This window comes from Salvia splendens, chromosome 20 (assembly GCF_004379255.2).
Source record: "Salvia splendens isolate huo1 chromosome 20, SspV2, whole genome shotgun sequence".
NCBI lineage: Eukaryota > Viridiplantae > Streptophyta > Magnoliopsida > Lamiales > Lamiaceae > Salvia > Salvia splendens.
This window is the reverse complement of record NC_056051.1, coordinates 27,591,731-27,613,650: the sequence shown is the minus strand read 5'-3', so window position 1 is coordinate 27,613,650 and position 21,920 is coordinate 27,591,731. Positions and strand designations below refer to the sequence as shown.

Sequence of the window (21,920 nt, the reverse complement as noted above, 5' to 3'; positions counted from 1 at the left end):
GAATAATATTCTGACTATGTGTGTTCGAGATGCATTGATTGCTTTGGAAGATCAAATTGCCCCTATTAGAAATGCAGCAATGTGTATATAGCGTGCTGATATGTGTTTGCTTAGAAAATGGGCAACATTTTGCAAGAAAAAAGGGTTGATCCCAAGGTAAGAGAACTACGTGGGCTTTGATTCCTCAATAAAATTGTGGATACGTAGGCAACTCAACTTAAATTTGAAAAGTTTAACTTTGAAAGTTTAAGTTGATCTCAAGCCCTTTTCAATTTTTCCTTTTTCCCCCCCATTTCATTTTTTTTTTAATTTACCTTCCGAGTCCGACGAGGCGACGAGCCGACGACACTTGTAAATTATATTACATTGTTGTATGTTGTTGTATTGTATACTTATGTATTGTAAATTGTAATGTATCGTTGTCCGTTACAACTCAAAATCAATAAAATTTATTTCATTTTCTCCTTATTCGTCTTATTTGTGCTTGAATTATGCATTGTCTTGTTCCGATTTGTTGTATAAAGCCAAATTTCAAATTTAAAAAAAATAATAATAATTGAACCGGCGAAACCGCCGGTTCAAAAACCGGAACCGCCAAAACCGCCGGAAAACCGGCGGTTCCGAACCGGAACCGGAACCTCCCGGTTTTCGAACCGGAACCGGAACCGTGAAATAGCCTCACGGTCCGGTTCCGGTTCCGCTTCCGCCAAAACCGGAACCGGCGGTTCCGAACCGGAACCGCCGGTTTTCGAACCGTGGGCAAGTCTAGGAGGCGGTGGTCCCAGAAGGGGGAGGTACCACCGTCGGAGGAGAACTTAGCGACGTAGGGGTTGAGAGTGTCGTCGCACGGGTTGACGTTTTTGAGATCTTTGGCGGAGGTGATGGTGACCTCCACTTGGTAGCGCAACGTCATCTTTTCGTTAGGAATCAGACGTAAGCTTTACTTGTTGCAGATGTGTTGGTGTTTGGTTTTGGGAGATTATAGCCAGCCATATATAGAGAGAGGGATTGGAAGTACAAGCATGGAAATGGAGATTCATAATCCCTCCGTTCCGCAGTAGTAGAGCTGGCATTTCTCTTCGACTCGTGATTTAAGAAAAATTATGCTAGATGAGTTAGGTAAGGAAGAATAAAGGAGGAAATAAAAAAAAGTAGAGAGATGAATAGAGAATAAAGTAAGTAAAAAGAAATGTGTTAGACTTTTAATAAAGGGGGAAATAACTCTATTACTATGAAACATACTAAAATGGCAAAATGCTCCACTAGTAAGAAACGGAGGGAGTATAAAACAACGTGGGGCCAAATGCGGTCTTAGAAAGAAGGCATTTCTCATTGTGAAATATGTCAAACCTCACAATTTGAGGTAGCCTTTTTTTGTTCTTGATTTTATTCTGTTTCTATACGCGGATACGAGCGGAGTCTATACATTTTTCTTCAATAGCTTTAGAATTTTAATTTAGTAAATCTTCAAGCTTATATTTATGTTAGCTAGGAGCAAACAAATGAGGTATATCTAACTCAATGCTAGTTTTTCAGGAGCATCACTGGAGAGTATCTAAGTTTATTCGCGAACTCAATGCTAGTTTTTCTAAAGTGAGGTCACATCAACCAATACTTTAGAGATATTCTGCCTGCGTATTACAACGTAAAAAAAGAATCAAATGCAGTGAGCTGCAACAATATCATCACATAATCGCGGAAAGATGGGGAAGGTGATGAACATTGAAACATCGCCAAGCGCTGGAGCAAATGTTGAGACTAAAGACTGTATTACAGAGGAGGCTAACCTCACTAGTTTTGTATTATATGGATAAAAAAGCTATAACTGCTGTGGTATAACTGCTGCCATAGATGAAGACTACAAAATGGTTAACGTTTGACCCATTGGAAGCTTTTCCTAGCTTTCGCTTTACCAGGTTTCTTCCTTTCCACAACTCTTGAGTCTCTCGTCAGAAAACCAGCTGAAGAAACAGTGTAAACAGGATTAGAGGCAAAATATATCACAATCTCTGTTAAGTTGTATAAGGTAGATGTAAGAACAGCAAGTTCTTGGCTAAACTTTTGCAACTAGGTAGCTTCAAAAATCACAGGGCATGCGAATGATCAAACATTGTAAACAAAATCCGGTCTCAGAAGTTAGACCTTGTTTTAGAGGAGGGCGTAGTCCTGGCTCCCAGTTTTGTAATGCTCTACTGATCCCCAATCGGACTGCTCCAACTTGACCTGCAATCTTTGTGCATAGTGTTAATCCACAGCATGGCAACAAAAATTGGAAATTAAGAGTCTCCTGGAGAAAAAATCTAGCTGGTCATGTCTGGTGGCTAAACACAATGCTTTTTCACATATACTACAAAATAGCAATTGAAGGTCAATGGAACTCTATCAAACTCAACTGCATTTTTAATTTATAGTAGCAGGAACGTCATGCCAATCTTTTTAACAGCCAACTAAGTCTTGAAAGTTTAGTTAAAAAATGAGTTTTAACAGCTCTGGTCTAAAGATTTTAAGGGGTAACAAATCACACAATGCAGGTGTGAAACAAAAATAAACCTCTTTACAGCCATGTCAAAGCAAATAGGATGATAGCAAGCAACTGATTAGCTACAAGTACATCATGAGGAACTCACTCAGCTGAAGTCATCAAAACATGGTGAAAAATAACATTTGCTTCTATAAGAGAATTAAAGAGAAAGAAACAACATCAGGTCTTTGTAGTTAAGATTTTAGTACTATTATTCTTTAATCAGAGAATATATGTCTTATTAACTCATCTACCATACTCTAATAAAAGTTCAAGCAATCAACCAGACAATGATGATTAGTAGAAAGCTAATACTCACCTGTAGTGCCACCTCCTTGAACAGTACAATTGATATCCCACATGCCCAATGTTTTCGTTTCAGAGAAAGGCCGAAGAAGAGCAGCACGGTGATCAAGCATAGGGAAGTATACATCAAACTCTTTGTCATTCACCAAAAATTTCCCTTCACCAGGCTGAAGCCAAACACGTGCTATGCTGCATTTCCGTCTTCCTGTTCCATAAGACCTTCCCTTCTCATCTACTTTTCTGACACGAGCCTTGGCAGCTTCTTCTTGTTTCTGGCGCTCTATTTCTGCTCTACCGGACTTCTTAGTATTCTTCTCATAGCACATCTCCTCTATTTCAGATAGAGACGGTAGGCCTTGAATGCCTTCGAAGTCCTTCAGTGCAATTAAATTATCCAGCATCTCATCTGTTATTCCAGATGCAGCTATAAGGTCACCAAATGCACGATCAGAACCTGCAAGAATCAGCAAAATTAGTAAACAGTATTTCCAAAAAGGCTTCCCTATGGGAGACTTTTTAAGCTGTCATAGGAGTATCTAAAAAAGATGGAACATTTAGAACAAGTTATGATGGCCTAGACATAGATATGGCAGTATACATTTCTCAATAGAGATTTAGAGAGCTACAACCAACTTTTGCAAACTGAAAGATTAACATAAATATTCACACTAATCCAACTTCAAAGTTAGATAATTCAAAAACTTCATATCAGCAAGGCAAATTACCAAAGTAGAATGTGAATTACATCAACTTATTATCAGATCAGTTTCAGGGAAATTAAATTGTCAGTAAGTAATGGCCAATTTCACACAAAATGAAAGAAAATGTGCATATTGGCACCTTTAAGAAAAAACCATGAATCTCAATCACAGTATAGCAATTTTAATTTCTCCAATACAAAATAAATTAACCAAGTAAACGGGATAACATAAAATTCATGACATATATTTCAATTTTAAACACAATTTAATAGACATAACACCATCGACCACCAAGCCAAAGATTGAGAAATTACAAAACAAAACTAATCAAAGAACCCACCTTTGAGAGCAGCAGTCAAAGCTTTCGCCTCTGCTTCGAGTTGTTTCTCCTCCTCGCTCTTTTCAGCCCCCAACCCTACTCCATCATCTACTAATCTACCGAACCCCATTTCTTCTCCCTCAGCTTGAACTCCGCCGAACAAATCATCATCCGGTTCCCCTTTCCCTTCCTCCGAAAAACTCCACGGTGTATAATCTTCAGCTGGCCCCTCATCCCCTCCACCAAACTCCCGCGCCTCCGAAAAAATATCACTCCCGCCAGCATCCGAGCCTTCCCAATCGCGGCCACCATGAACACCACCCCTCTCCCCATTACCACTCCCCATAACGCCGCCGTTCCGATCGTCGAGTCCCGGTAGATTGCAGGGATCCATCGAGAACACGGAGTCGATATCTTCGTCAGCTTCCGACGACATTTTCCACAAATCGGTAGTCGATGTAGTGGAATCATCGCGCCCACTGTTCCCTCGTGTAGAAAAGAACGAAAAATGAGGAGCTTTCGGCGATAGAAAACGGTTAGGTTTTGGGATTAGGGCACTTGGAGCTACGAAATTCGAGCTCGAGGAAATTAGAGATAGACATCGATGAAATTGTGAAGATTTGTGGATTAATCGAGCAAGCATCGCTGTGTTGTTTACAGGGAGGAACAGTGCGGGAGCTGAGAAGAGGGTTTTCAGAGGTTTTGGAGAAAGGTATGAACTATGAAATTTGGGCATTTAATTTTATTGGGCCATTAAATATTTTAATGATGGGCTCGATTGCTGTCGTTTTTCACCGATTTATCAATTTATTGAGAAAAGTTCGATACCATTTTCAATATTTTTGTTGATACTAAAGCCCATAGGAAAGATGAATCATAGTGTAATAGTCCGTAGTTGAAATGTTTGGGAGCAAGAATATTTTTTTAGAGGATTTAGATATCACTTAATCATTGAAGTAAGTAATAAATTTGCTAGTGTTAGTGAACATTGAACAATTGGATTAAGTACCTATAGAAGATGAAGATGCTGAACAAAAAGAGTCTATGGACTGACAGAAAGTAGAAATTTATTTCTTGAGAATGAATTGTGTTTCTTGCTACAGACTGTGGCTACATATATTCTCTACACAAGAATTAGACTAATAGCAGTGACGGAACCAGGACTTATGTTAAGCCGAGGCTGAAATTTTTTTCAAAAAGATATTAAAATATAATTTTACATGTAATACATATACAACTTTTACGACTCACTAGATGATAGGAGTAACTGATTTCAACAAGTAGCGATTTTTTGAAATCGCAAAAGAATAGTCTCGTTTTTAATTTTTTTGAAAATTTCATTGAAAAATATAAGTTGGCTTAATTATTTTGCAGCATATCTGTTTTAATAAGTTTCATTAAAAAATATATTCTCTCGACAAAAGTTGTTGCAACCGGGAGGATCAGTGTCAACTTAGTCAAACAGCGACGAGGAGCGGCTACAATCTCCGGCAGACGGCAAGCGTGCATTGTGCATAAGTCTTCTGATCAGGCGTGAACTCGTGAAGGGCTTAGTCGATTTTGGAACTCCAGGCGTGATTATTGGTTTGGGGAATTGGGCTAATTAAGCCAATGGCATCATTAGTTAGTTTAGTTTCTTATAACCCAAAATGCCAAAAATAAATAGCATCCCAACAATAATATAAATGGCCCAAAACAAATAAGCCCTATTCTTTATCATCTCCTTCCTAATTCAATTTCGATTTTAGTGAGCAGCGCTGCGGCGGCAACGGTGGAATCTGGAGACTACGGTTGGAGTTCAGGGCTCGCTCTGGGGGAGACTAGTCGGAGTTGGGCACTATAAGGAGGGGTCGGGGTTTGGTGCCAGTCAAGCCCCCGCTGGCGCGGGGGCTTGTCCCCGTGTAGTTCCGTCGGTGACTAATAGTCACCAACGGCTAGTTCTTCCTATCGGCTAGTTTCACATAACCAACTCTTGTTCCACCGAGCCTCATTGTTCCAGCTCCGAGCCTTAGCTGAACGATCCTCCATAATCCATCAAATCTCCATCTTGGAACATCATCAAACAGATAACAAATGTTTAACAACCTTAAACAATAGTCAAACTTCTCCTTGCGCAAAGGCTTTGTCAACATATCAAAGGGATTATGAGTTGTATCTATTTTCTCAACCTTCACCTTACCATTCTCAGTTTCTTCTATGATGAAATCCAATCTTACATCGATATGCTTGCACTTGGCAAGGTAGATTGCTCCATTGTTATCACAATCCATTGTTACAGCTCCTTGATCAATTCCAAAATCTGTTGTCAAAACTCTCAGCCATTTGCTTTCCTTCACAGCTGATGTTAAAGCCATCTATTCAGCTCCAAGATATTTCCCAAGGTCTCCAGTTCCTCCAAGATATTTCCCAAGGTCTCCAGCTCCTCCAAGATATTTCAGAATCCACTTCAACGCACTCCAATGTTCCTTCTCATGGTTCATATAGGATTATATTCTTGTAGCGCCAATGACATAAGCTAAGTCAGACCTGAGCAAATCATCATGTACATAATGCTTTCAATTATATTTAAGTATAAAATCAAACTCATCTCCCTTATTTCCTTATCTGACTTTGGCTCTTGATCACTGGATATCTTGAAATGTTGAGCCAATGGAATTCTAGTTGGCTTCATATTTTCCACACTAAACTTCATCAGGATTTTCTTGATGTAATCAGTCTAAAATAGCCAAAGCTTTTTCTCTTTCGTGTTCCTCGATATATCCTTGCCCAAAATATAAAGAAAAAGCAAATAAAACTCAATGATGAATTGTTGTGCAATCTTTAGTCTTCTCTTGCCTTGCTCAAATTTCCAAGAATGGTGGATGAAATGATGGATGGAAGAATTAGGGTTGAAGAGTGGAGGAGGAGCCTTGGGGGCTCCCCAATTTTGGTGGCTATTAATGGGTGAATATTTTGAATTAGGTTATGGGGTATATATAGGCTTGAAAAAGGTTTAAACTTGGTAAAAAGTGTCCTTCAAGTTGGAAATTTCGTGCTCCACAGGTGAAGGAAAAGATTTGACTCCACAAGGTAATAGTTTCTTTCATTCCTTGAATTTCTGCCTAAATTCATCACTTGACAGCATTGCACAACGTTCATAGAATGGTCATAACTTTCCACACATAGCTCTGATTGAGATGTTCAAGGTACCATCGCGAAGCTATTTCGAATACGAAGAGAATGGTATATAGCACGCTCTGATCGGACTTGAGAATGGTATATAGCACCCTCTGATCGGACTTAAGAATCGCCAGAAAAAGGTTTTGAACAGAGATTGCTGCACGCGAACAGGCCTAGCGGCCCTGGGATGGGCCCAGCGGGCTGCAGGGAAAGTTTCCGAGCTCTCTAAAACAAAAAGAGTCTAAGGATTGACTGAAAGTAAAATTTTATTTCTTGAGAATGAATGGTGTTTCTTGCTTTAGATTGTGGCTACATATATCCTCTATACAAGAATTCGACTAATACACTAACTAAAGAAAAGTTAGTTATAACTACCACCAATCGCTAGTTCTTTCTAACGGCTAGTTTTACACAACCAGCTTCGAGCCAACTCCTATTCCACCGAGCCTCATTGCTCTAGCTCCGAGCCTTAGCTGAATAACCCTCCAAGCTTCAAAGATACATTTGAGAATGTAAATAGATGATATACATTTTGTATATACCTTCCCTCCTTGGAGCATCTCCAATGGAAGAGGTAAATGGTGAGGTAAAGTCTCATAACTACCATATTTATCTTCTTTTCATGAAAAACTATTTTCCAAGAGAAGAGTTTTGAGAAGGTATTATACATTTTTTCTATTTTAAAGAGGAATCCTTACCTCTCCATTAAAAAATTTTATAACTATCATATTTACCTTCTTCTCATGAAAAATTATTCTCCAAAAGAAAAGGTATTTGAGAAGGTTTATATATTTATATTTTGAAATGCTTCTCGCACTATTTTTTATTTTAGAAAATAATTTACCTTTCTATATACTATTTTTTCTTTGGTGTTTTTCTATACACATTCTCTCCTTGAAGATGTTCTTATAAAATTAAATCCATAAACTTATAAGCAATTTATTGGAAATTTCTTATAATAAATAACATGACATAAATAGAATTATCATCAAATTTCCGTGATACGTGTATCTTGGCTTTATTAAGAAACAATTTTAATGTTTTGTGTCGGTTAAAATTTTGAAAAAGTACAAAAAAGTTTGATCGGTAACGCTAAACCAAAATATCCGAGGTTAGCTGTATATGAGTGTAACCGTGTAAACTAGCATTCATCAATGGCCACTTAACTTAATTGATACAACCAAACAATGCGTTAATGCATTTCTATTTAATCTCTCTACTAAACACCCCGTTTATCTCTCTCATAATCACACCATCCAATAGCTTAACACCGAAAAACACGTGCAGCAGCAGAATCTGGGAGTTTACCTCCGGAACGTCAAGCCGCGTCCTAGTTACCAAAATCCATCTCCGGTGAATTTCTCTTCGCGGTACCATCTGAATCTCTCCAACAGAAACGTAGGAATTCGCTTGCCCGTGGATCCAGGTTTGGATTCGGAAAAGAATACGATGAACCACCGGCTGCAGGAGCTGGAGAAGCAGCTGCTCGATGATGAAGACGACGGCGACACTGTCTCTGCTATTACTAACAGCGAATTGTCGGATACGATCCAGAATTTGATAGGTACATCTCAGAAGCTGGTCTCTTCTTCTCCTACTTCCTCCTCTTCGTCGTGCTGTTCCACCTCGGCATCACCGCCGCTGCCCTGCCCCAAGCAAGCATCGATCGACGCCGCCGCCTCGATCTCCGAGGGAAAACCGGAAGTCGCGGCCGAGATCCTCACGCGTCTGGCGAACGCGAGCGGCATCGCGGCTCACATGGTAACGGCGTTGAAATCGCGCTTAAATCCGTCGGAGAATCCTCCACCTCCTGCGTCGGAACTGTTTAGTACTGAACATGCGGCGTCGACGAAATCATTGTACGAGTTCTCGCCGTGTTTCAAGCTCGGAATCATGGCGGCGAACCTGGCGATCCTCGAGGCGGCCGCGGAGGACGGATACAACAAAATCCACGTATTGGATTTCGACGTTGGACATGGCGGAGAGTACGGGCATTTGCTTCACTCGCTCGGCAGCAACAAATCCTTGAAGATCACCGCCTTCTCGGATTTCCCCACCGCAGGAGATGAGAAGCTGAAGGCCGTCGGTGACAACTTGCAGGCATTGGCTAATAAAATCGGTGTTCCGTTCAATTTCTGTGTCCGTAATCTGAATATCGCCGATTTGAACCGTCAGAAACTGGAAATCCAATCCGACGAGTCATTAGCAGTGAACTTAGCGTTCAAGCTGTACAGGCTACCGGACGAGAGCGTGACGACGGAGAATCTTAGAGACGAGCTCCTCCGCCGCGTGAAGGGGCTCTCGCCCAAGGTCATGACGGTGGTGGAGCAGGAGCTGAACACGAACACCGCTCCACTGACGGCTCGCGTGCGCGACACGTACGACTTCTACGCGGCGTTACTTGACTCTCTCGCCAACTCGGTCCGAGTCCTGATCGAGGAGGGATTGGGCAGGAAAATTAGCAACTCGGTTGCGTGCGACGGTAGGGATCGCGTCGAAAGGTGTGAGGTGTTCGGCAAGTGGCGGGCCCGAATTAGTATGGCCGGCTTTCAACCGCGACCTATGAGTCAACACACCGTGGAGGCGCTCCGCTCCAACCTCAACTCATGGACACGTGGCAGCGCGGGATTCGTCATCAACGAGGAATCCGGTGGCATCTCCTTCGGTTGGATGGGACGAAAACTCACCGTCGCTTCTGCCTGGCGTTAATTTCCCATTTTCTAATTATATACTTATACTCCTACTCTATTACGATTACTTAATGGTTACTTAATTGTTGCTTTAACGTTTTCTTCAGGTGATTTGTAATTTTTGGGGCTCCAGTTTCATGTTTACGTATATATACGTCTAGTTTGACATTGTTATTGACTTTTAATCATAATAGTCTCTCAGTTGACTTCACATTGTTGATATTATACGTGTGTATGATATGAGTTTCTTTGAAATTATGTTTCCATTAAAAACTTCAAACAAGATTGTCAATTTAACTCTAGTTGTAAATGTCAATGTTTTTTTTCGACAAAGTAATGTGTACAGTTACAAATAGTCATTTTGAAATAGAATTAAATTATAATTAAATTTCCCCCACAAAGTCCAAAACCTTAGTACAGCTATATTTTCAAATTTAGACTTTGTATTAATGCGCTGGGTCCATATTCCATAACTTTAGTCTTAGAATGCGATTTGTTGTTTTGAGTATTGAATTTTTAAATACCCAGTATTGAAATGAATTGGTAGACAGCTGCAAATAAATTAAAAACCAAAAAGATATACAGTACAACATAAAAAAAAAACCGGAATTGGTTGTGTAAAATATTTGGTTTTTATTCGATTTGAACACAAGTCGCCGAACGTCTTACCGAACCTGCTATCTAAAACTTTAAATTTTATGCAAATAGTAGTTTTGTGATCCCATTTATATGTAATTTGGTGGTAAGAGCACCCACGACGCGTTTCTCCACCGGCTCGCGTTCCGTTCCGGAGGAACGAAACCGCGGAGAAACGCGTTGCAGCCGCCGTTCCGTCGCCAGCCCGTTCCCAACCCGTACCGCGACCCGCCGTTACGCGACGCGGCACGAGACGTCTCGCCACGCGCCTAGGCGACGTGGCGAGCTCCCAGGTCATGAGTGACGTCGTCACGATGACGCAATAAATATTTTTTTAAAAAATTTCAAATTTTTTTTAAAAAATAATAATAATAAATTTGTAAACGGTAATATTACCATTTATAGCCGTTTTTGCAATTTTTTTTAAATTTCTTTACTCTATAAATACTCCTAATTCATACTCATTTCACTCACAAACACACATCTATTCCTCTCAAATCCTCTCTATTTCCACCCCAATTTTCATCTCAAATCAACTCTGTTTTTCTTCTCCCCAATTTAATCAAACTAATGGATCCTTTTGAACAAATGCCTCAAATAATGGAACAATCACTTGAAGAAGATCGACGACGGGAGGCGGAGGAAGCCGCGCCGCCCCAACGACGCTCCCGTACGTACATCCATCGTAATCGGGAGGAAGCCGCCGCAAGGTTAGTACGCGACTACTTCTGCGATAACCCGATTTGGGGAGATACGTACGTCTGTCGCCGTTTCGGCATGGAGAAACCGCTATTTCTCCACATCGCGAATACTTTGGCAGCCCGGGAAGAGTTCTTCCAGGAAGGGTTCGACGCGATCGGCCGTCCCAGACACACGACGCTGTAGAAATGTACTGCAGCAATCTGTCAGCTTGCGACTGGACAAACGGCCGACATGTTCGACGAATACCTCCACATCGGAGACAGCACTGGGCGAATGTGCTTGCTCAAATTCTGCAAAGGCGTCCGGGCAGCCTTCACCGATGAATTTCTCCGGAGGCCAAGCACGACTGATTGTCAGTTCTTGCTCGACCTTCACGAAGCAGTGCACAGATTCCCCGGGATGCTCGGCAGCGTCGATTGCATGCACTGACAATGGAAGAATTGCCCGGTGGCGTGGAAGGGGTCCTACACGAGCGGCCACAAAGGCACTCACCCAACCGTTATACTCGAGGTCGTTGCTGACTACCGGCTTTGGATCTGGCACGCGTACTTCGGGGTCCCCGGGTCGAACAACGACGTAAACGTGCTCCACCAATCCGACCTCTTTACCGAAGTTTTGGATGGTAAAGCGCCGACCATCAACTTCGTCGCCAACAACCGGCTTTATAAAATGGGGTACTATCTCGCCGACGGCATCTACCCGAAGTGGCCTACCTTCGTGAAGACGTGCGGTAGGCCTGCGAACCCAAAGCAGACGCTTTTTGCGCAGAAGCAGAAGGCTGCTCGGAAGGATGTGGAGAGGGCGTTTGGGGTTCTCCAAGTGCGCTTCAACATTATCAAAGCCCCGGCTCGTACGTGGTTCATGGAGAACATGGTGGACATCATGTATACGTGCATAATCTTGCACAACATGATTGTCCAAGACGAAGGACCCGATGCGGGAAATTAGTTCGACCCCGAATCCTCCGGAAGCTCAACCGCAAGTAGTCCGCCTCGAAGTGGAGCGCATCCGTCTATACAAGAACGGTTATCTATTCGTGCAAGGACACGCGACTCTAGCGCCCACACCTGACAAATACGGATTTTGCATGTTTTTAGGCTAGATTTGACTAGTTTTAAATGTCAATCATGCAAATTATGTTCTTAAATTGCATATATCATACATTTGGTATTTTGAATGTGTTTGTTGATAAATGATAGAAAAAGATAGAAAAAAGATGCAAAAAGGCCAAGGTGTAGCAGCTTCTGTTCGAGCCCATTCTGCCAGCAAGTTTGAAGTCCAATCAGTGCTTACTACATGTCATTCTCTTCGTCTTCGAAAGAGCTTCGCGTGGATACCTTAAACATTTCAATCGGAGTTATGTAGAGAAAGTTATTACAATTCTACAAACATTGCGTAATGCAGTCAAAGCTGACAGAAATTTGGGCGGAAATTCAAGAAAGAGAATAAATTATTAAATTGTGAAACCAAATTTCTCTCATTTCTTGTAGGGCACGAAAATAACCAAGATTAACCATTTTTCTAGCCTATAAATACTCCTAAACCTAATTCATAATCCCGATCTCAGAGCCTCCAATCCTACTCCCTCTCTACACTTTCTTCCATTCCATATTCCATACATAATTCATCCATCTTCCATTGGAGCGGAGCTCTACAAATCCAGGCAAGAGAAGACTGAAGATTGAAGATTCAACCTTGAGTTTTATCAATTTCTTTCATGTCTAGTACTTTTATTATTGATTTTACTACTTGTCTATGAGTAGTTAAACATCATTTTTAGATTTTTTGGTGAAGACTATTATGAACATGTTTTGATTTATTGATTTGAATCTTTTCCTAGCTCTTGTGATTGTTTTGCTTGTTCTCGTGCTTTTATTGTTCTTTTGTCTTGCCAACTTTAGAACTATGTCCGTTTAACTAGATTAATCGAGAGATAGCTAGTTTTACGTGGTAAGAGGAACGAGTATAACACATAGGTTTATCTGCACTCGAGAGAGGGGACCCTTTGTGAGGACTTGAGTCTTAGGAACTTAAGGAGTTAGAATCTAATCTATTGGAAGAAGACTTTGATAGTTAGAGTCTAATCTACTGGATAGGTGCACTTGAGAGAGGGCTTATCTGAAAATCGCGACTTTCCTAATAATCCTGAAGACACATAAAGGTAAAGGTTCTGTGAGATTAATCATCACTAGGTCGTAGTAGTTGGATCCTAAAACTCTACTTTCTTTAGCCTGTTTTGTATTGTTTTGTTTTTATATTTGTTTATATTTAGGTCTAGTTTATAAAACCAAAACCCAAAACTCCGTGTCTCTAAATAGTATATGACGATTAGTATATGATAGTCAGTTGCAATCTTATTCCCTGTGTTCGATATCCCGGTACTGACCTTTAGCTATACTAGTTCTACCCTGTAAACTTGCAGGTATTTTTAGTGTTAATAAATAGTGCATCAACACACAACTCCAAGAGGATCTAATTGAGCACATTTGGACAAACTTTGGCGGATGAAATTATTAAATTGTGTACTTTTATTTTTTAGAAAATTATTACATTAAGTTTTTTTTACGAATTTTATGTTGTAAGTTTATTTTATTTAATGAAGTGTGTTTTTTTAATTGAATTTGGTTGGAAATAAAATTAAAAAATGAAATTGAATGAATAGTAATTTAAGGAACGGTTAAGAAACGGATGGTTGCAGGTTCCGTTCCTTAGTTAAGAAATGGAGTTAAAAAGTACAATGGGGCCTGTAAATAGTAGTTTAAGGAACGATTAAGGAACGGTACAGCAACAAAGTTGTGGATGACCTAACAACCATCCATGCTCATTAGCTATTGCATTTGTAACTAACTCCACTAGCATTCATGTAGTACAAAATATTTAATAGTAGTATTAATTACTATAATTTATATTTGAGGTACAAGATTACGTATGCACTTCTTGTTTAGTACTAGTATATATATATAGATCCAAATCTAAATTAGTATATGCTTTATTCATGTAAAAGACTAAAACTATGATATGCGTTAGAGTCTTCGAGAAAAATGTATAGCGTACCGCCAATGGTCCTCAATACACCATTCACAAACAAATGAAGGATGCTTCTTAAAAGGTGAATATAAACACATAATAACATAGATTGTGATCAATGTCTAACTAATTTCTAGCGGCGAACCGCTCAACGGTCATTTTTAGATAACACGAAGTTTATTTAAGAAAATCCAGATTTAAAAAATACAAAGTTCATTTTAGATCGTTTCATTCTTTCTAAAATGAATTAAAACTTACTAATAATAACTTTTATGTCATTTAGTAATGAACTCCATCTTGATTCTACATATTAACACTAAGATTGAGTTTTGCGTATATAAGAATCATCTCTAACAGTGAATATAAACACATAAATGGCATAATATCTTACTTGCATATATTACGTTATATTCCAAATTATTTCAAAATATTCTAAATTAGTAGTGTCATGATAGTACGACAACAACAAGCTAACTAAAAGAAGACTATTGCGCTAACTTATTTATGAAAATTCTTTATGAGGGTCCATTACCTAACATATGCACATGATTATGATGATCCACATGGGGTCTCTATTCTCTTGGCTCAGATTATTGCAAAAATTTACTCCAATATAGTAGAGTTGGGCAATTGAAAACAGATAAATGTTAGAGAATAAAGAATGAATCTGGTACCTATAGGCTGTAGCTACAGTCTACAGGCAATATACAATTGATCTAGCAACGGTAGATACTAAGGCCATCCGCAATGCTGTCACTTATCCGTCCCTTAACCGTCCCTTAAATTACTATTCATGGGTCCATTGTACTTTTTTACTTCATCTCTTAACTAAGAGAAGAAACCTGCAACCTTCCGTCCCTTAACCGTCCCTTAAATTATTGTTCATTCAATTTCATTTTTTTTATTTCCAACCAAATTCAATTAAAAAAACACACTTCATTAAAAATAAAATAAAATTACAACATAAAATAAAAATACAACTTACAATTCAAAAAAAAAAACACATAATTAAAATCCTAAAAAAATAAAAATGACAAAAATAAAAAACTACTATGCCGGCGAATCATCCCCCGAAGGTGGTGGAGGTGCACTGAAGCCGTGAGGAGGCGGAATGCCAAGTTGTGCTGCCATAAACGCAATTCTGTTAAGATAGGTTTGGTATTGAGGAGGCGTCATGCGGGAAGTGTCCGCCATTGTGGCAGTCATGTACATGGACATAAGGGAGTTCGAGGGTCCCCCGAGCCCGCCTGGCTTGATTCGGCTCGGCCCCTCCTCCCTCTAGCCGCCTTCGCCGCATTTCTTCCTTGCGGCCGACGGCGCCCACGGGAGGATCCCCCAGCATCGTCTGTCGTGCCCTCAACCTCCTGCGAGGCAAACTCGCCTGCGGCGCTGCCCGAACTGCCCTCACTAGACGAGTATTGGCCACCCGCCGTGTGCTTCATGCGCTTCGAGGTCGAGCCCGAGCTGGACCTCAAACTGTCGGCCCACCTTTCCTCGTCTTTGTCGACCTCCCAAACATCGACATATTTGAATTATTTGCCGGTGTCGTTGAAGTAGACTCGCAAAGCCGACCTCAGAATGTCGGCTCCCGTGGCTCCGCTTTGGTAATGAGCCGCTTTATTCTTGTAGATGGCGCATAATTTTTTGACCTCTCTGTCGACTCGGTCAAAGTGAGCTCGGAGCATCTTATATGTGCGGCGGCGGGAGCCCTTGGGCTTAATCTCGTGGTAGGCCTCAGTGACCTTTCCCAGAAGCACTTCCGGGGTTGTTGATTCCCGACGATGGGATCGTACAAGACGCTGATCCAGGCGTTGTACACCGCCAGCGTTTCTTTGGGGTCATACGGATGTCAGCCTAGATCTTTCTCCTCCTCCTCCTCCCCGTCCGCCTCCGCCTCCGCCCTGGAGCTTCCACCGCCTCGGCCTCCTCCCCCGCCTCGGTCTCCTCCACCGCCTTGGCCTTCTTCCGGAGTGGGATCAACGGAATAATCCTCCCGAATCTGGGATAATCTATGTGAATACCTCGGGGCGGAGGGACGAGCGTATGCATCCACATCAAAGTGGGGTGGTTGGTACCCCCCGGCGTCGATGAACCCTGGGTGCCCGGCGTCGACGAACCAGAACCACCACCGAGGATATTGTACATGCCCCCAGTCGCCGAACGCGTTGATGTCGAACCCGCCGGAGCCGCCACCGCCAGAGTTTTCGTCGTCGGACATTTTGTGATGAGAGGTTAGATGAAAATTGGAGAGGAAATGGAGATGATTTGAGAAGAATAGATGTGTACTTGTGTGTGAAATGAGGAAGAATTAGGAGTATTTATAGTGTCACGACCGCCCTCACTAAGGATAGTAAAGACGGGGAAATCGTGACTAGGGAAGGGACGAAGGAGCAGGGAAGAAAAAGGGGAAAACAATGAAAGACAACATCTTAAACAAAACTCCAAAAGAAAAGTTTTAATCATTACACAATTAAGCATCGGGTTAATATCGCAAGGTAATTAATGTCATAAAGTAGTGTAGAGCAAAACGAAAGACTTTATCAAGAAAGATTCGAACAAGGCAGCGGGACAAAGGTATCTAGAGAGTCATAGGGAGACGCCTATGTATGAAGACACGACGCATCCGAAATTTCTTAAGGCTCACTCAACATCCGCCGCAACATCACCCCTCAACCTGCACATAAAGAAAAAGGATATGCAGGTCTGAGTACTTGTTGTACTCAATGGGCTCATGCCGAAAACATTTTATAACAGTTATGTCATCCATACCGGTGAACTCGAGTTTTTACGTTTATTTAAGAAATATCACGAGTATCACAAAAACACTTTTCACAGACCGGCCGGTCAAAACAATCTCCCCACTTTCTCATCAATCACATCCTCTTACCATAGTGCGACGAAAGTGTGGCCACACTATTCGCCCACGAGACCGGCCGACTTGCAAGGACGGCTCCCCGATCCCACCTGTGTACACAACCTGATAGGGTTTGCGGCCCTACTCAGACCCGAATTCGTTTATCATAGCCCTATAGCCTAATGGAGCGAACTCACAAACTAGGCATCAAGCACAATCTCAACATAGCCATATAGCCTAACGGAGCAAGCTCAAACGAACTAGGCATCAGACAACAATCTCAACATCAAAACAATCACGGCATGACATAACACTTTAACCACCCTTATAGCTCCACAATCATACTTTGGAAAAATAAAAGAGTTTAGTTATAAAAAAACCCACCTCGTTCGCTTAACAATTCACAATCCAACTTATGGCAACTCTCGTTCCTCGAGTTCACGAATACAATCACCCTTGTCAACGACAACACAAGTCAGCCTTCCACAGAATCATATTACCATGCATGTCCTATCGTTTCTCTCTCATCGTTTTTCTCAATTTACCCAACCCAACGTTCGTCACAAAGATGGAAAAACACACCATAATATATTTCAACGTATCTCACGTGATCACATCATTAAACACGTTCCTTGGACATACATGCATCATATAATACTTTTAAACTTGAAAATAAATATCCTTTTATCAAAGCAGAAAACTGGCAGAACTGCGCGACCATTTTATAAAAATCACTAAAAATTCACCCGACCTTATATGAAGCTAAACTTTGGTCACAACACAGAAGACACATTCAAGTTCATCCAGACAAATTTTCACACTGAAATAACGTCATTTAGTCAGTCAAAACAATAATTAAACTCTCTGGTCGGAACATAAAATTTCTGGCAGCACTGCGCAGTTCATTTGAAAAATTCACCAAATATTCATACGATGCCCAATAATGGCTGAAACTTTTACACGACTCAGAAGACACTTCAAATTTTCATCTAGTTCAAGAATCACATCAATCGGAGGTCATTTGGTCAGTCAAAAAGAAAACGAAACATTCTTAGCGAGAACACAGGTTTCTGGCAGATTTGCGCAGTCAACTTCAAAAATTTATTAAAAATTCATTTTTCGATAAAAAGGGCTGAAATTCTCACGAGACACGGAAAACACCTTGAAGTTTACTCAGTAAAAATTTCATATCAAAATTAGTTCGTTTGTTAGGTAAATTACTCATCAGAAGCTACTGGTCGTGCACCACAGATTTCAGGTTCATAGTTTCGAAAATAGTGTTTTCATCTTCCATCAAACAAACCCCAACTTTTCATGCTGGAAAACACATAATCATGCTTAAAAGGTTCTCATAATCATGTTTGCCCATAAACTCACATCATTCACCAAAGATTCAAATCAAACTTCACAAAATTGCATTCAAAACGCATACATAAATGCAAACACAAATTCCCCACCGATTAAATCCTTAGATTTGAAATTCCTACACTCACTAGATGCATGAGGGAGTCGAAAGAATGTTTGGATGGAGAGGAATGAAGAATAGAGGTTTGATTGTACCTTTCTTGAACGAAACAATCGGTAGGAACGAATATAACTCTTGATTCTTCAACAAACTCTTGGCTAATCGAAAGGATCTTGAGTAGAGTAGAAAAACAAGTGTGGGAGAAGATGGAGCAAGGGGAGGGGCGTGTGATTTGAGGGGGAGGGGCGTGTGAGATGGGTTTAGGGTTAGGTTTTTGGTTTTATTTTTAGAGTTAGGAAATAATATATACCACAATTAATTGAAGATTTGGGAGAATAAATCAAATAAAGATTTGAGAGATTTGGGGGGGGGAGGCGTGAGTTATGGGGAGAAATAAGGGGAGGATTTTTGAAAATCATAGCTATTTAATTAGCTTATGATTTAATTTGGTATTTCACGGAGTAGAATAAAATAATAAGGAGTAGAAAAATTTGTAAAATCCTCCAAAAATAATGAGAAGTAGGCGTGTGGTTTAAGGTTCCTCCCACCAGAAAAATTTCCAAATCTTTAATAGAATAAAGTAAGGCAAGATTGGCTAGAATATTCCAATTCATTCATGGAAAGAAATAAGTAAGAAATCAATTATAGAATACTTTATTTCTCCTCTCCCAAAAATAGGAGATTTCAAAAATCATGGAAAAATAAATAATAATATTTTGGTTTTGGATTTAATTTGGATAAATATCCTAAAATAATTAAATAAATCCAAGAAAGAAGATATTACTTCCAATAAATAGAAATGCCGAAAAGAATTTGAATAAGGTAATTGGCACAAATATGCATGATCCTATTTAATTAAATCCCGCCCATTGGAAAACATATCATATTATTCCACATAACTCCCAACCATTAATTTCACATCGTTAACACAACCTCATAGAAATCAATTTCCAAAAATGCATTTCCAAATCAACATCCACATTAATAAAACGAAAATAAGCCATCAAATAAAAAAAGTTAAAAATTTTCCGGGGTGCTACATATAGAGTAAAAAAAATAAAAAAAAATAAAAAAACGGTAATATTATCGTTTTTCATTTTTAATTTTTTTTATTTAATTCGAATTTTTTTGAAAAAATGAATTATTGCGTCAGCGTGACGATGCCCACTCGCGGGCCGGCGAGTGAGCGTCACGCATGGCGCCGGAGCCCGCCACGTCGCCTTGGCGCGTGGCGATACGTCTCGTCATTCGTCACGGCGGGACGGAATGTGGAACGGACTGGGGACGAGACGGGGTGCTGCAACGCGTCTCGCCACCGTCTTGTCCCTCCGTGCCGAGATACTGGCCACCCGCGTGACGCGTTGCGTGTGGCCAAGCATCATTTCTCATAATGACACACGATCGAGTAAGGTTAACAATGTTATGACACCATTTTGTGGCTTACTTGCTTTCACTACAAAAAGTTTAGTGAGGACACAAAAATTGAGAAACAATTATATGGGTTGAAAAGTTTTTAAAAATAACAACAATTTAGGACGCCAATAAAAAATCCTTAAGTTATGACAAATGAACTTAATCTTTTGTTTTTTAGAACGCTTTCATTTGTGTCATCTAATTTTAGTTGGGACACCAACAATAAAGACGTTTTTTTGAAGCATTGTGGTATATTTAGAAACACAAAATAACTTCCTTAGGGCATTAGCAATGGGGCGCCCTATGCACCGCCACGTCATCATTTTATCCTCCTACCCTTCCACTTGCAGTGGGGCGCCCTATAAGCCGCCCTAAAGGCCGCCATAAGCATTTTCTTTATTTGAATATATAAATAACTACAAAAATTGGAAAAACCTTCATTTCATTTAAAATTAATACATTACAATACGAATTTAAAAAAATATGCATTCTCAACGACGGCGGTACTCCAGTCGTCGTCGTGGTTCATTTTTGTTTGTGAGAGATGATCGAAATATTCGTATGGAAAGTGAGAGATGAGAGAAATGTTCGTATGAAAAATAGAATGAGAAACAAGGTTTAAATAGACAAAAATTCGAAAAAAAAATGAAAACGCGTTGCATCATCCGCGTCGCCCACAGTGGGCGGACGATGGATCGGACGATGCTCTATCGTCCGCGTATCGTCCGTGGACGATCTATAGGGCGCGGACGAGGCATCGGGCATCGTCCGCACACCCACAGTGCTGGACGATGGCGCGCAGGCATCGGGCGGCCTATCATCCGCCCCATTGCGGATGCCCTTAATTTTATTAAAAAAATGTCCTTAACTATTTTTTATACTGTAGTGTTTCATTTTTTGTCTCTTAACTTATATTTTATGGATAACTAGTATTACACCCGTGCTATGCACGGACTAAGATATTTCCAAAACATTGATTGTTAGTTTCTATATGATTGAAACAATATTATTATTCAAAAATTATAAACAAAAGATCATAGAATATAATAACAATGAACAAAATGAGTAATAAAATTTTAAGTTATATGAAGGTAAAAATATTTACAAATCAATATTGGAACATAATATTCAAACATTAAATTATATATAGAACTTTCAACCTCATCCTTGAAAACTAAAATCCTTATCAATTCTAAAACCTTTTTTATGACAACCAAGAATGCTGCAAAACCACCACATGTAGTATATGTTGTTTTTCGGCCCACCTAATCGTTGCATATAATAACCGTGAGACTAAAAAATAAAGCAAATTTACATCATACAAAACAAAAAAAAAATCTAAAGAACGTATAATTACCACTTCTCCTAATGAGATTTAAGATATTATTTATCAAAAGCTATAATTTAAGATTGCACTGGTGAGACACTTCCTAGTCGAGCTTCATTTCATTGCAATATAGTGACCATATACACAAAAACTCAAACCTTGAAACCTATATCCTAAACCCTTAACTTTAAAATATACTCATCATGACCAACAAATGAACCAAATATCAATAAAATTCTCACTTCGTCCTAGTTCAATTTTACTTTGTTTATCACTTATTCAATTTTGGGGGTTTTAGATCTGTATTCGATATCTTACACTGGGTCGGCCTACGTGATAATCCTTATTGATAGTAGATGTTTTTTACCTGAATCATGGTTGTAAACCTGTTTATGTGCTCATATCAAGAAAGTGCTTTACAATATGGCTATGTGAACGGTAAACAAAAAAAATCTTGCTCGCATTCATACAAGCATCTATTCACCCAATGATATTATTTATTGGAGTCGAAGTAGTGTTTTGTTGAAGCTAGACTTGTATTCTATCTAATCAAATAATTGTGTTTCACATGTGCATGGAATGTAATAGAAGAAATGGAATACTATACAAAGGCTCAAATAACTTATTATATTAGATATTTTATTACTTTTGAATCAAATAACTTATTATATTAGATATTTTATTACTTTTGAATTATACATAATTTAACATTAGTATAGTTGTTATTTATAATATTAAACCAAACAAATAATTAATTTAAATAATAACTTTACTAATTTTTAAGTGAATCACAACTGATT

General features: G+C 39.8%; 2 protein-coding genes across 3 annotated transcripts; one reads left to right on the top strand and one right to left on the bottom strand.

The window, feature by feature from the left end:
- Positions 1 to 1,580: 1,580 nt before the first annotated feature.
- LOC121782851 (30S ribosomal protein S9, mitochondrial-like) lies at positions 1,581 to 4,560 on the bottom strand. 2 transcript variants are annotated; one of them, XM_042180825.1, is made up of 4 exons: positions 3,869 to 4,560; positions 2,841 to 3,281; positions 2,143 to 2,230; positions 1,581 to 1,961 (listed from the first exon to the last, which is right to left on the bottom strand). In XM_042180825.1, the coding sequence occupies exons 1-3, from the start codon at positions 4,488 to 4,490 to the stop codon at positions 2,190 to 2,192; spliced, it is 1,104 nt and encodes a 367-aa protein (XP_042036759.1). In that variant the 5' UTR covers positions 4,491 to 4,560; the 3' UTR covers positions 1,581 to 1,961; positions 2,143 to 2,189. The 2 variants fall into 2 exon arrangements, with proteins under 2 accessions (XP_042036759.1, XP_042036758.1); XM_042180824.1 differs by having other exon boundaries at positions 2,143 to 2,223.
- Positions 4,561 to 7,571: 3,011 nt separating this feature from the next.
- LOC121781780 (scarecrow-like protein 8) lies at positions 7,572 to 9,909 on the top strand. Its single transcript, XM_042179468.1, has 2 exons — positions 7,572 to 7,592; positions 8,270 to 9,909. The coding sequence occupies exons 1-2, from the start codon at positions 7,572 to 7,574 to the stop codon at positions 9,713 to 9,715; spliced, it is 1,467 nt and encodes a 488-aa protein (XP_042035402.1). The 3' UTR covers positions 9,716 to 9,909.
- Positions 9,910 to 21,920: the final 12,011 nt, after the last annotated feature.

Coding starts and splice junctions, on each gene's coding strand:
- LOC121782851 (XM_042180824.1), bottom strand. CDS start 4,490: ATGCTTGCTCGATTAATCCACAAATCTTCACAATTTCATCGATGTCTA. Junction 2,224..2,840: donor TCAAGGAGGTGGCACTACAG/GTGAGTATTAGC, acceptor CAAAGATTGCAG/GTCAAGTTGGAGCAGTCCGA. Junction 1,962..2,142: donor ACGCCCTCCTCTAAAACAAG/GTCTAACTTCTG, acceptor CTGTTTCTTCAG/CTGGTTTTCTGACGAGAGAC.
- LOC121781780 (XM_042179468.1), top strand. CDS start 7,572: ATGGAAGAGGTAAATGGTGAG. Junction 7,593..8,269: donor TGGAAGAGGTAAATGGTGAG/GTAAAGTCTCAT, acceptor ACCATCCAATAG/CTTAACACCGAAAAACACGT.